We start from the raw sequence: 13,381 nt of genomic DNA on the forward strand, positions 1-13,381 counted from the left end.
TAGTCCATGAGGACGAACGTTTACGCTACGCCAATGAAACTTGCGAGAACAGCGGCCGCCTCGAAGTAATGGTCAGCATGCGTGCAAATATGCAAATAGTTGTCTAAAGAAAGGAGCTGTTAGGAGTTCAATTTATTGTATATGGTCGTCACAACTATGATAACTACGTTAGAAGCAAAGTAATATTGTTTATATAGCAAAAATATTACCAAATGTGTCTCCTCAAGACATTGGCAGACCCCACGTACACTGGAAATCGATAATATGCGAAGCACGATATAGAAAGGTTGATATGTCACTTTGAATACAGCACAAAATTACGAGGAGGAGGTCTATGATGCAGTACACGACTTCCGTGTCATAATTAAATGTCATTTACCTTCGTCATCTATTCACGTCACGTGATACCAAATTTAGTATGTGTGTAGCTAGCGAAACGCCCGCGAGCACACTATGAGCGTGCTATGTTGCAATGTTCTAACATGACATGTGGGCCAGGATTGTGTTTGCACCAGTCCTATATTTCGTCATCTGTTGATGTCACATAACACCAAAATCGGTATATGTGTAGCTAGCAAAACGGCCGCGAGCACAACATTAAGGGCTCAATATACTCCAATGTAGCATTTACGCACGCGCATGCTGGGCACAGCGACGCTACGTTAGCAAAACGCGAGCACTCTATAGACTGACGACAGGCGCGACCAGCGTCCGTCAACCCCCAACAGGCGCGAAATGCGACATGCTGCATTTCGCGCCGTTGCGTAACCCAGACAACACTAAAGCCCCTGTACGAAGTAGAGGGACTCTAGACAACACTGCGTCTCCCTCTTTTCGCGACGAAAGGACGCCGGACGCGCTGAAATGTGCATGCGTCAGGGCAATTCACCACGGCGCGCGCCTGCGAGTACATGGCTGGACCGGTGCCTGGCGTGGCAACGCCGACGTGACCTGTCGAAATGGACCCTGGTGAGCAGGTGCACCGCATCACGTCGAAATGTATTGGTGCCTTTACTGTGGCATTTAGTCGTGTTCTCACATGACATGCATCTCGTGATTGTCATGTTTGCACCTGTCACATACCTTGATCATCCATTGACATCGCGTAATACCAAATTTGGCTTGTGTGAAGCGAGCGAAATAGCCGCGAGCGCATCATGAGCGCAGCATGTAGCCATGCTGTTACATGACACGCATCTCATGATTATCATGTTTGCACCAGCATCATACCTTCGTCATCTATTCACGCCCCGTAATACCAAATTGGGTACAAGTGAAGCTAGCGAAACGGCCGCCAGCGCATCATGATTTGGGCATGCAGTCATGATGTTACATGACGTGCATGTCAATATTTTCATGTTAGAGTCGGTCGATTGTGTTCGCCATGCAATCATGTTATACCATACCAGTTCTGCAACATGCCATGTGAACGAAACCACCGCAAAAGCTGCAGGATCATGAAATGTAGATAATGATATTCGTGACATACATGTCATGATGTTCATGTTACGACTAGCCAAATATGTTTTTCATACAGTCACATTATGGCATGCCATGTTTGGTATCGATACCATTATCGGAAGGGCCAGGGGAGCTAATGGTCGTAGATAGATAGATAGATAGATAGATAGATAGATAGATAGAGATATAGATAGAGAGACAAATAGACATATATATATATATATATATATATATATATATATATATATATATATATATATATATATATATATATATATATATATATCAATCAAACTTTATTTCAGGAATGCATACATTACATGAATAAAATTCTACAGTACAGAGGAAGTCCCGAAGTTAGAAAACTGTCGGGGGGACTTCCGTTAGAGAATAAGTAAATTGCGATAACAATGCAGCAAGCAGTGAAAAACACTTTGTACGAATTAAACAAAGAATGGTTAAAATTTTATAATAACGAGGCAAGAAAAGTTCTGTGCAACAGCAAGTGGTATAGTGAGTAAAAGGAATACTAAAATTAGGAGTAAGGCACGACGGCAGAGTTTAGAAAACACGTTTTGTGATTAGGTACTCTTTAAACATTTTGCGAAACGAATAGAATGTGGGACATAACTTTATTTCAAGTGGTATGTTGTTCCATACGGATACACCTGTAAATTTAAGAGTTAGTTTTCCATAATTGCTACGCACTTTAGGGAGAAGGAAATTGTGACAGGCTGAAAACCTGGTGTTATTAGTATTGACAAGATGTTGTGTGGATAGCCCTGAAACACATAGACCATGATAAATGAGGCGGTACATCAATATAGCTAACTTTAGAGTGAACAAAAGATTAATTGAAAGCACGGAAAAATAAATAAAGAGTGGCGTAGAAGGCGATTGAAATGGAGCGAAGGCGATCAGACGTAGTGCCCGTTTCTGAAGGTGTAGAAGGGGCTCCAGGTGACTGGCATATGTATTACCCCAGGATGAAATGCAATAGGAAAGATGGCTATGAATATATGCATAGTATAATGATAAAATAATGCGTGACTGAAAATAAGGGCGGGCTTTAATGAGAACATGAGTGCCAAAAGAAGCTTTTTTTAATATTGAGAGTACATGATAGTTATATTTCAAATGCTTGTCTAGTATTACGCCTAAGAACTTCACATGATCCGATACGGAAATAATATGGTTGTTAAGAGATACGGAAACTGGTGAGGGAAATGTGTTCTGTGCGGATGAAAACACCACAAATGTAGTTTTAGAGGGATTCATATAAAGATGATTGTTAACACACCATTGATAAATATTACAGAGATCGGAGTTTAAGCTACTTTCAAGTTCAGCAGTTGTTTTCTGGGATGTAAAAATAGTAGTGTCATTGGCGTAAAGAAGACAGTTAGTATGATTAAGGGAACTAGGTAGGTCGTTAATAAAAAGTAGGAATAGAAGAGGGCCTAAGATTGAACCTTGAGGGACGCCCATGGTAACTGGCTTAGCAGATGACGCACGATATATATATATATATATATATATATAGATAGATAGATAGATAGATAGATAGATAGATAGATAGATAGATACGCCCAATGTCGCCGATGCTCGCCAAGAAACGCTTTGCATTTAAAAAAGAAAGAAAGAGAGAACACTCGCGCTCAAGCTGTATGAATGCGTGGCGTGGTTTCTTTGTCAAGCTAATTTCTCGTTGTTGTAGCGGTGTGTTGTGGAAGTGTTAGCACTACGTGATTGCCATTGCCGTCTGTTGTGGTGCACTGAATCATTTCTGCACTGTGGTAAACGTATGCCGCTACTAGGATGAGGTGATACGCTGTCGAAATGCTTCGCGCCAACTGCGATATTGCCTGAGAGGTGAGTGTAAACAAGGCTGTCATCACTCCGCAAATTTTTTCCTCTGTGTTGTTGATATGTAAGGAGCACCACTTGTTTAACACTCACGTTCTTCGCGAACAAAGTCCGCATGGTTGATAAGCTCGTGCTATACTCTGTGTAGCGAGTGCTGCCGCGTCTGCTATATATAATTACAAATGTTATGGCTGGGCCATCGAAACGTGGTAGCCTAGATGAGAGCTCAACATTAGCTGTGGCAAATACAGCTGTTCGAAAACTGTGTAGCTTTCAGTGCAGCACAAGTAAACATTGTTCATCCGAGCTTTTCACGGCTTTAAAAAATTCACCTATACTCCGCACAATGTCATCTTTTGCAAGATAAGCAAGTAATTTAAAATGCTCAGCTGTTAAGATTGCATGTCTAGCTTGGCTTGGCACCGCTGACACAGGACGTTGGTGACCACATAGGCAATCTCACTGATTTGTAGCGATGCTAGGCGTGTTTTATTATCATATCTCTAAAATGAAGCGCGAGCTCCATTGATAAATAAGTGGGCCCACAAGCGTATCGCAGTGAAAGCTTGAAGCGTTAAACTCGAGAACGGGCTTCTTGAAATTTATAACACGTTTTGAACTGCTCGATTGCATTCTGACGGGTTCTGTGACAAAGCAGTTTTCCTCTCATTTTTACGCGATTAGACTTAACAACAAGTGCACGAATAATGATGATGATTTGTGGGGTTTAACGTCCCATAGCCACCATATGATTATGAGAGACGCTGTAGTGGAGGACTCCGGAGATTTCGACCACCTGGGGTACTTTAACGTGCGCCCAAATATAAGCACATGGGCCTACAACATTTCCGCCCCGATCGGAAATGCAGCCGCTGCAGCCGGGGTTTGAACCCGCGACTTTCGGGTCAGCAGGCGAGTACCTTAGCCACTAGACCACCACGGCGGGGCAATGCACGAATACTTCGGTCGCAATTAATGAATACTTCTGAAATCATTTTTTCAGGAAATCGATGACCGAAAGCGTTGCGGCTTCCGGCCAAAGTCAACATCTTGCAGCTACAAACACGCTCTCATTAGCTGTCGGAGGTCCGGGTACACTTCCTGAAATAGGCTGGACGGCATCCATCACAATAAAAGATCGTATCTGTTATTTTATCTTCTAGAGTGCAGGGAAGCAATTGTATTTTTTTACTCATAAAAGTTGCTCAATTGATGTGTGGTACAATGGTGCAGAATTGACTCGATTCGCTGAATAAATTTGGCTTTTTCTTAGACAGTTTTTTTCTTTGTCATTTAACAGATATTTTCGCTGAACAACATTACCAACCAAGCTCTGTGCTCTGAGAAGCAAGCAAGCTTGACAAAGTGACGGCAATGTATATGGAAACATGTATACATACATACACTCATCAAGCACACACATGCACCAGAAACCACGCACACAGAAATGCCTATTCAACGCATTTTACATTTCTCCGAACATCATTATCGAATGGTTGCCTGCCATACCCTGAAGACTCAAGTCCAATATAAAGAATCTTTCTACTTTGCGCAACATGGCAGTATGCGCAGTGTCCAGAAGCGGCATACATATCTCCCGGTAATTTTCACTCCACCATGAACTGGCGGTGTGGTAAAGCGGTTAGCGTACGCGACTGTCGATACAACGGTCTTAAGTTCGAGTCCTTTGTATTTGTAGTGAATTTTTCTACCTTAATTCTGAATTTACCTCTTGTCTATTGATTGTATACTTCGTCAAATATGTTCGTGAATCTCGACTTTCTCAGTAATTCAACCAGAAATTGAATACTTTCTTTTTTCAGGCAAGAAACCAACAGGACTAACAGTTCGTCCCTACGCAGTCACTTCCTCCCGTAAAGTGGTAAGTTTTAGTCCCTGACATTTCGTTCTTCAAAACTACCAAAAAACTAAACAGGTCGCCCCTGACAGTTACTTCCGAAAGGACGAATCGTTCATCGTTTGGGGTGTAATGGTTGTGGCAACGCAGTTGCCCCCCAAAAGGACGAACCACAGACCGCTTTGCGGCTTAGAGCGTGCCTTGACACAGAATAAAAAGAGGAAGGCTTTATTCTTCGAGTCGTCTTCGGCGACTGTGAAAGAGACCCTGTGAATTTCGGGCTCATTTAGGGGTCACAAGCACTTTGAAAGGAAAATGCTCCCATATAGTTCTCGAGGGCCCTTGCTGCGTGTTAGACGCGCAACCATTTGTATACCTGCGACTTGTAGTTTTCAAGCATACCAAGTGCTTCATAGTCTGCCCATACGAATAGGAGGCATACGAAGTTTTACCCTCTGAAATGGCTGATCTAGCCCTTCTACAGATAGTAAAAGACATACAGTTTCTTACAATAATACCTAGAGTCGTACGTGGTGCTAGTGTCTACGCGGGCTCCTTCAGCGGCGTTTGTACCCGCATGAGAATTATAGGAAGTGCATGCTTCGGATCCGCTTTCGATGGATTACATTCTTGAGATTCACGACGCTTCTTTTCCGAGTGTAAAACAAAGTGACAAGAACTTGTATTTAATTGAAACTTGCTTTGTTTGGGTGTATGCAAACTTAATTGCTAAAAGTTTTTGTGACGAGGCAGGAAAGTGAAACCTGGGCAAATTCAACCACGAGTGTATGCCTTGGTCTGCAATTGCATTCTAGATTTGCCTTCAAGATTTAATTACTGTTTACAGCGCTTGAAAACAAACCTGCTTGTTTTATAGGCAAAGCTCCTTAAAGCGGCACCCGTTCTTTTTTTCTTTATTGCCTTGTTGACTACAGGTCAAGCTAATATGACAATCACTATCACACGTGTTTCATGCGTGATAACGCGTCAAACAAAAATATTACATCTTCAACACAGTCGGTAGTCTTAGACACATCTCGCACTTATATAACAGCTTCCACGAAACACTCATTAACGGATAGAACTCTCACATCACAGTGTCTGTACGATAGCGTACAATGCCAAACCGAATGAAGACCAAGTAAAAAGATAACATTCAAATTTTTCACAGAACTATCATAAGGCAAAAAACGAATTCCATATGGAGTAAGAGGTAAATCTTTTTTCAAAGTCCTCTGTGAAATGTCCCAAAAGAAAGTAGCATTCTTACAATCAATAAACACATGTTCAATGGTCTCAGGTTTATTACACAGGAGACAGCTGCTTCCCCATGGTACATACATCCCTCTCTCTTCAAGCCACGTTTTTACTGGCAAGGTTCCCGTATGAAGTTTAAAAAAGAAGGTTTTCACATCGGGTGGTATACACATGTTTTTCATTCGCTTTAGTACGTCATGACCATATTATTTTTCATACGTTGAACGCTACAGAGGCACAGGAAAAACATTCTGTATTAGGTCTTTCATAAGGCGCTTTCTTTTCACATTAGTTAGGTAATCTATCGAAAACCTCGCCCTTAAGAAATGGTATGAGAACACAACTTCGCGCAAGAACGGTGACAAGGGGTGTCGTTCTCGCCTGTCTGAAGATACACATAATTTCGCTTTTTAGGGGCGAAGATCCTTAAAGTGGCACCCGTTCGTCCCCCGTAATCGTAGTAGTAGTGTGTAACCAGTCTTACATTTTGACCTCCAAGGTGGTGCCGGGGGGAGATTTTTTCCGTACGTTGTTGAACAATAAAAAGTTCGTAGCGAGCACGTTAACTAAAAGCCGAATTCTCCTGTCTCTCATTCCCCTTTAGGAGCCATTGGCATGTACATTGCGCGCTATCTGACAAGAAAGGGTTGGTACGTTATACTCGCTGGACGTAACCTCCTTGTTTTTAGAAAGGTTTAGCGAGCGTTGGGCCGCAGTGTCATGAATACAGTGAACTAATATATACCATGAACTCGAGGTGGTTAAAGGTGGGAAGTAGACACAAAGCGCAAGCCGTAAGAAAGTGTGCGTGTGCCTCCTCCCGTTCAATCCTTGGAATGTCCGCTGGATGGAGGTGCTTCTATACGAGGAATATGCGATGGTACTTGCAGTGTTGAATAGGTGGACGAACGGACACACAGACAGATGCATCAACGGACGCTTGGATGGCTGCATGGACGGATGGACGCATGGACGGACGCAGGAGCGGATGCATGGACGAACGCAGGGACGGACGCACACATGGTCGTGCGGACACACGAGTAGACGCACGCACAGACGGACGGATGGACGCACGGGTGTCCACACAGACGCACGCTTGGACGGACGGAAGCAAGAACGAATGGACAGACGGATGCTTCGCCCCACTCTCTATCATTCACTCCATGGATATGCTGCCATTTTTTTCTCTCGAAAGTACGAATCATCTATTCATGGAAATAATAGTACAGTATTAGGTGAGAAACGCTTAAGGTTTTGTCTTTTGCGATGCTATGTGCGTCTGTTCAAGCGGTCTGCTCCCTACGCATTTTTGGTTCTGTTGTGAAGTCGAGTCAGTGGAGCATGACGGTGCATCTAATTAGCTTCGTCATCGTTCTACAGTCCACTTAAAACGAGCTTATGCAGGACGCGCTCATGAAAATATACGAACTTGATGCAATATCCTGCACTGGCATGAGACGCTACATGTAAGCGCAGCGGTGAGTGGACGACGCTTCGTTTAAAATGTGAAATACGGCTGTTAGAGCTCCAGCGTCGCAGAACGCTTCAGACCTAGTGGTATTGAGCCTCTTTGAACAAAAAAGGCCCTGCTTCAGTGCTTTTTACCGCACCCCACTACCCGCGCTGTGCGAAGAACGAAACTGAAACTGTAGAGAAAAACGTCTGTAGACAGTTCGCCAGCTAACTCTACCCAATCCAAAGCCAGTACTTCCCATATTTCCAATGAGGGTACACAATCGCAGCGCCAGATTCCTATTTAGGTATTATTGTATGAAACTCTATGGTAAAAGACTTTTTTGTTCAGCTACAGATGGCTGCTCACCGTGCGCGAGTTCGAACACCGTGTTCAAATATGACACATCCTGCTCATGTCAGTGAGAAATGACTCGATGTTCTCTTTCACTTAGCGTCCCGATGTCTGTCACGCTCAGCATGCGCTCCCCTAGGTCTAGATGAAGGAGAGAGAGGAGACTGATCGAGGGCACATTTCTTACACCAATGCCTTCTTTACTAGATGGCCGGGACGACCATCGCTTTGCCATGTGGAAGGCTCCTGGTAGTTGAATGAAGAAAAAATTGCCAGATCCCACGTACACTGGGAAATGATGATATACGAATCACGAATGAGAAAAGTTGACACGTCACTTTGAAATGAGCACAACGATACAACGTGGAGGTAGATGATGCCATACAGGACTTCCGTGTCATGATTATCATGCTTCAATGTGTTGCTTACCTTCGTCATTTATTCACGTCACGTGATGCCAAATTTAGTATATGTGGAGCTGGCGAAACAGCCGCGAGCATGCTATGAGCGTGGTATCTTGTCATCTTGATAATCCTGACATGCTTGTTAGGTTATCATGTCTGCAGCAGTCATAAACTTTGTCATCCATGGACGTCACGTAACACCAAATTCGGCATATGTGAAGCTAGCAAAATGGCCGCAAGCATATCAAGAAATGCCTGATATACTCCAATGTAGCGATATATTCCAATGCTGGCCACAGCGACGCAACGTTAGCACAGCACGAACACTCTGTAGTCAGACGCGAGTCGTGACCAGCGCCCGTAGGCGCGGTCCGAAGGCAACCTGCGCGAAATGCGACATGCGGCATTTCGCGCCGATGCGTTATCCAGACAACACTGCGTCTCCTTCTTTACGTGGCAGAGGGATGCCGGATGCGCTGAGACGCGCATGTGTCAAAGCAACGCAGCATGGCGCGCGCCTGCGAGTAATGATGATAATATGTGGGGTCTAACGCCCCAAAACCACCATATATATATTGATGTATGAACCTTGATGTATGAATGATGTATGAATATGATGTATGTATGAATATATATATTGATATATTGAACCTCCATTGATGCAGCCACCACAGCCGGGATTCAATCCCGCGGCCTGCGAGTCAGCAGCCGAGTACCTTAGCCACTAGACCACCACGGCGGGGCATCACCTGTGACTATATGGCATGACCGGCGCCTGGCGTGACAACACCGCCGTGACGCGATGAAATGAACGCCGGCGAGCACGCGCACCGCGTCACATCGAAATGTATTGGCGCCTTGACTGTGGCATCTATTCATGTTTTCACATGACACGCATCTCGTGATTATCATGTTTGCACCAGTCTCATACCTTCGTCATCCATTGGCGTCAGGTAATACCAATTTTTGGCATATGTGAAGCTAGCGAAATGGCCACGACCACATAAACGGTGTGGCTTGTAATCATGTTAGATGACAGCATGTAGTGATTATCATATTTGGATGTGTCATTTACCTATGTCGTCCGTTCGCGTCACGTAATACAGAGTTTGGTACATATGGTCATCCGTTCACGTCCCGTAATACCGAATTTGGCAAATGTGCAGCTAGTGAAACGGCCGCAGGAGCATCATGACTGTGGCATGTAGTCATGTTCTTACATGACCCGCATCTCATGATTATCATGTTTGTTCCAGTCACAAACCTTCGTTATCCATTGGCGTCACGTAATACGAAATTTGGTATATGTGAAGCTAGCGAAATGGCTGAGAGCGCATCATTAGTGTGGCACATAGTCCTGTTACATGACAGGCACGTTGTGATTATCATGTTTGGATGTGTCATTTACCTAAGTCGTCCGTTCGCGTCACGTAATACCAAGTTTGGTACATGTGGAGCTAGCGAAACGGCCGTGAGCGCATCATGAGCGCAGCCTGCAGCCATGTTGTTACATTACACGCATCTCATGTGTATCATATTTGCACCAGTATCATACCGTCATCCATTCACGTCCCGTATAGCCAAATTTGGTATAAGTGAAGCTAGCGAAACAGCCGCCAGCGCCTCATGACCATGGCATTTAGTCATGTTGTTACATGACACACATGCCATGATTTTCATGTTAATGTCTATCGCTTGTGTTCGCCATGCAGTCATGCCATACCATAACAGTTTTGCAACATGCAATGTGAACGAAAGCACCGCAAGAGCTGCAAGGCCATGAAATGTAAATCATGACATTCATGATATACATATCATAATTTTCATGTTATGACTAGTCAAGTATGTTCTTCATACAGTCATGTTATAATACGAAGTTTGGTATCAATGCCGTCATCGAAACGGGCAGGTGAGCTAAATGTCGTAGGCGGCTAGATAGTTGGATAGATAGATAGATAGATAGATAGATAGATAGATAGAAAGACGGACAGACAGACACACAGATAGATAGATAGATAGATAGATAGATAGATAGATAGATAGATAGATAGACTGCACAGGAAGCGTTTGCAGCCGAGACAACTTGCAGTAGCGTAGAAAATGACGCCACCACAACCACTGGCGCAGCAGTGTCTACCACGGACACTTTCTCTGGAACTTCAATATAAATTGATTTCATTACAGGTGCACATCGGCTTGGCGAATTTCAAGTATTACACAAGCATAAGTACGCATAAAGCTGACTGGAATGCGTCCGCCAGTTATCTCAATTGCTATGGCACGAGATGCGTTTTCTGACGGCCCTAGTTTCTGCACTTACCTGCAGCAAAGATGTTTTTCATGCACGTTACCTAATGTCCAAGTGCAACCCACCTCAAATCCCGAACGGCGACAAGCCTTCATGATGATAAAGCGTGCGCCACCCGCTTATCACGATGAACTGACATGCATATATGCACAGAGCTGCCGATCAGAATGCGCACGCCTGTCAATCGTAATAGCTGCACGGCACGCACTATACCATCGCCAAGGCTATAGGCACTGTTCGGGTCTCCTTTGACACTGATAGTACGTCATAGTTAATTCATTGCAGCTAAGACGTACTTGATTCTCCCGTATATTCTCCTAACTTAATAGTCTGTTGGAATCATTGAATTTCTCCTGGCTCCCGAGTGACTTCGGCTCACTAACAGGTGGTTATTCTATGCCAGACACATGATTCCTATAAATCGACGCGCTACACTGGTGTTGACTGGTACCGCAAGTCCATTCACACTCGCGGTAAGACGTAGTTTCACTGACTTACGAGACCAGGAACTTGTAATCCTCGAGACTCGCAAGGAAAAGATGACTGTCGTGCAACACTGCTTTAGGCTTTTACTGCAAGCGATCACTCTTTAAAGCCTTCACTCTCGCAGTGCATTTACCCAAGCAGCTGATTGAGTGGATGTTGCATGAACTTCTTCCTTTCTATATGTGGCTATACAAAAGAAGCACAAAATGCACAAACAGGGGGTAGTACCCCATCTATCAGTATGCGGTGTGCGTTCATGGGCGTTCTTGGTTCACTCCGTTAAGTCCTTCTACGATTCCCTAAGCTGACAGTGCTATCTAGAATAAAGCTTTCGAGGGTAAGAAATAAAGATAAGGCTGACCTCTAAGTCTAGCAGCTGGGCTGGGTCGAAGCTGGATAGCTGTTTCCAGAGGTCGCCCTTGAAACCCACACCGACCACCTTGGCGCACAGGAACCACACCAGGAACACGCGAACGATCACCAGGGCATACATCAGCTGCGTATTGGAAAGAGTACGCCAGTTTTAAGGAATCCACGAAAAGTAGCAAGTAATTCACGTGGGGCTCTGTTTTCGGTCGCTCGTTTCACTTCGCTTTTTGTAGTACACCTTTCCATGGAAAATGCACGCGCAGACGCCGTCACTTACCGCACTAATACGTCCAATGCGCGAGCAGGAAGCGACACAGGCGATTGCCCAGGTGGCGGCGCACGCCAGCGCCACGTCAGTGTTCAGGTGCAACGCGTCGAGGTGGTTGCTCAAGCGAAGCACAAAGTCCCTGCACAAAGGGCACGCTAAGTTGGAAGCGCAAAGGACAAAGCAGGAAAAATTTGTGAGCCAAGATAACGTACTGTAACTGTCTGGAGAAGTTTTTTACAAGCTATGTCCCGGAATATGCATGCATGAGCAAGGTAGTTCACGTTCACATAGACGACGTTCTGCGCACCATATTAAGTATTTCTTCACTCGTTTGCATAACATGTTTTTCACACTCGCAATGTATCCTTATTGATAATTATTATAGTCCGACTAGCACGACATAGGGGTGCCGGAAAGAATTTTAAACGTGAAGCAAGGGTCAGGCCATCGTGCAACTGCTCGAAGCGAATGAAACCCGCTTTGCTTCGTCTGCTATGCTGTGACCAATTCTACCGCTGTTCATGGTAGAGCATAGTTTTACTAGCTTTCACGTGCCTCTATATGATTGTGAAGCATCATGTTGTGGAGCACTACAGTTTGATTTATGCTGAAGTACCTATGGGGCAAAAGCCCGCGGCTGTATCAACACAAGAGATGCATAAATCATCATCTCCTAATGACGCCACCATGTGACTGCATCATGGCGTAATAGTGACGTCGTGGTTACGCAATCACATGACATCGTTGCTTAGACAAACGTGGGGCGATCACGCAGGCAGTGCAAAGCAAGGTGTATTGCAGCAAGCTTGGGATGCCTCCGATCTGACAGGCATTGCGAAACCACGTTTTCTGCGTTAAACGTTTGGCGAGAGGCGTGGCAGAATCGATAGATAGATAGATAGATCAGGCTAACTGCCTTTCGTTGAACACCAAACGATATGCTATGTCATTTTGTACAAACATGGTACGAAAAAAAAGTACTCTAAATTAGGATTAATGTAATTTCACGTTGTTAATTTTGTTTAAGAAGGTCGCCAGCACTGCGCTCACCGATGGAAGTGCTCGACGGCGCTGACGGTGGCGGCCGTGCAGTTGCGAGCGAACTGGTGTCGTGGCACGAGCACGACGCGGTCACCAATCACCACGGGAATTCCCGGCCGCCGGTCACGTTCCACGGCCGCCTCGACGCGCAGTGCCAGGGCGCGGTGCACTTGCCGGCACGGTTGGGGCTGTCAACGATCGGGTGCGCGTAGACACGCGCGTGAGTGCCGCGAAATGAACGATCACGTTCATGTGT

At 44.8% G+C, this 13,381-nt stretch overlaps 1 protein-coding gene across 1 annotated transcript in view; it reads right to left on the reverse strand.

The window, feature by feature from the left end:
* Positions 1 to 13,381, reverse strand: part of LOC119164647 (sodium- and chloride-dependent glycine transporter 1) — an 87,185-nt gene that overhangs the window by 49,363 nt on the left and 24,441 nt on the right. The window contains exons 4-6 of the mRNA XM_075874526.1: positions 13,135 to 13,313; positions 12,094 to 12,223; positions 11,809 to 11,943 (exon numbers count right to left, since the gene is read on the reverse strand). Of these exons, the coding sequence (XP_075730641.1) occupies positions 11,809 to 11,943; positions 12,094 to 12,223; positions 13,135 to 13,313 (444 nt within the window). The remainder of the gene's footprint in view (positions 1 to 11,808; positions 11,944 to 12,093; positions 12,224 to 13,134; positions 13,314 to 13,381) is intronic.

This window comes from Rhipicephalus microplus, chromosome 9 (genome assembly GCF_043290135.1).
Source record: "Rhipicephalus microplus isolate Deutch F79 chromosome 9, USDA_Rmic, whole genome shotgun sequence".
Classification (NCBI taxonomy): domain Eukaryota; kingdom Metazoa; phylum Arthropoda; class Arachnida; order Ixodida; family Ixodidae; genus Rhipicephalus; species Rhipicephalus microplus.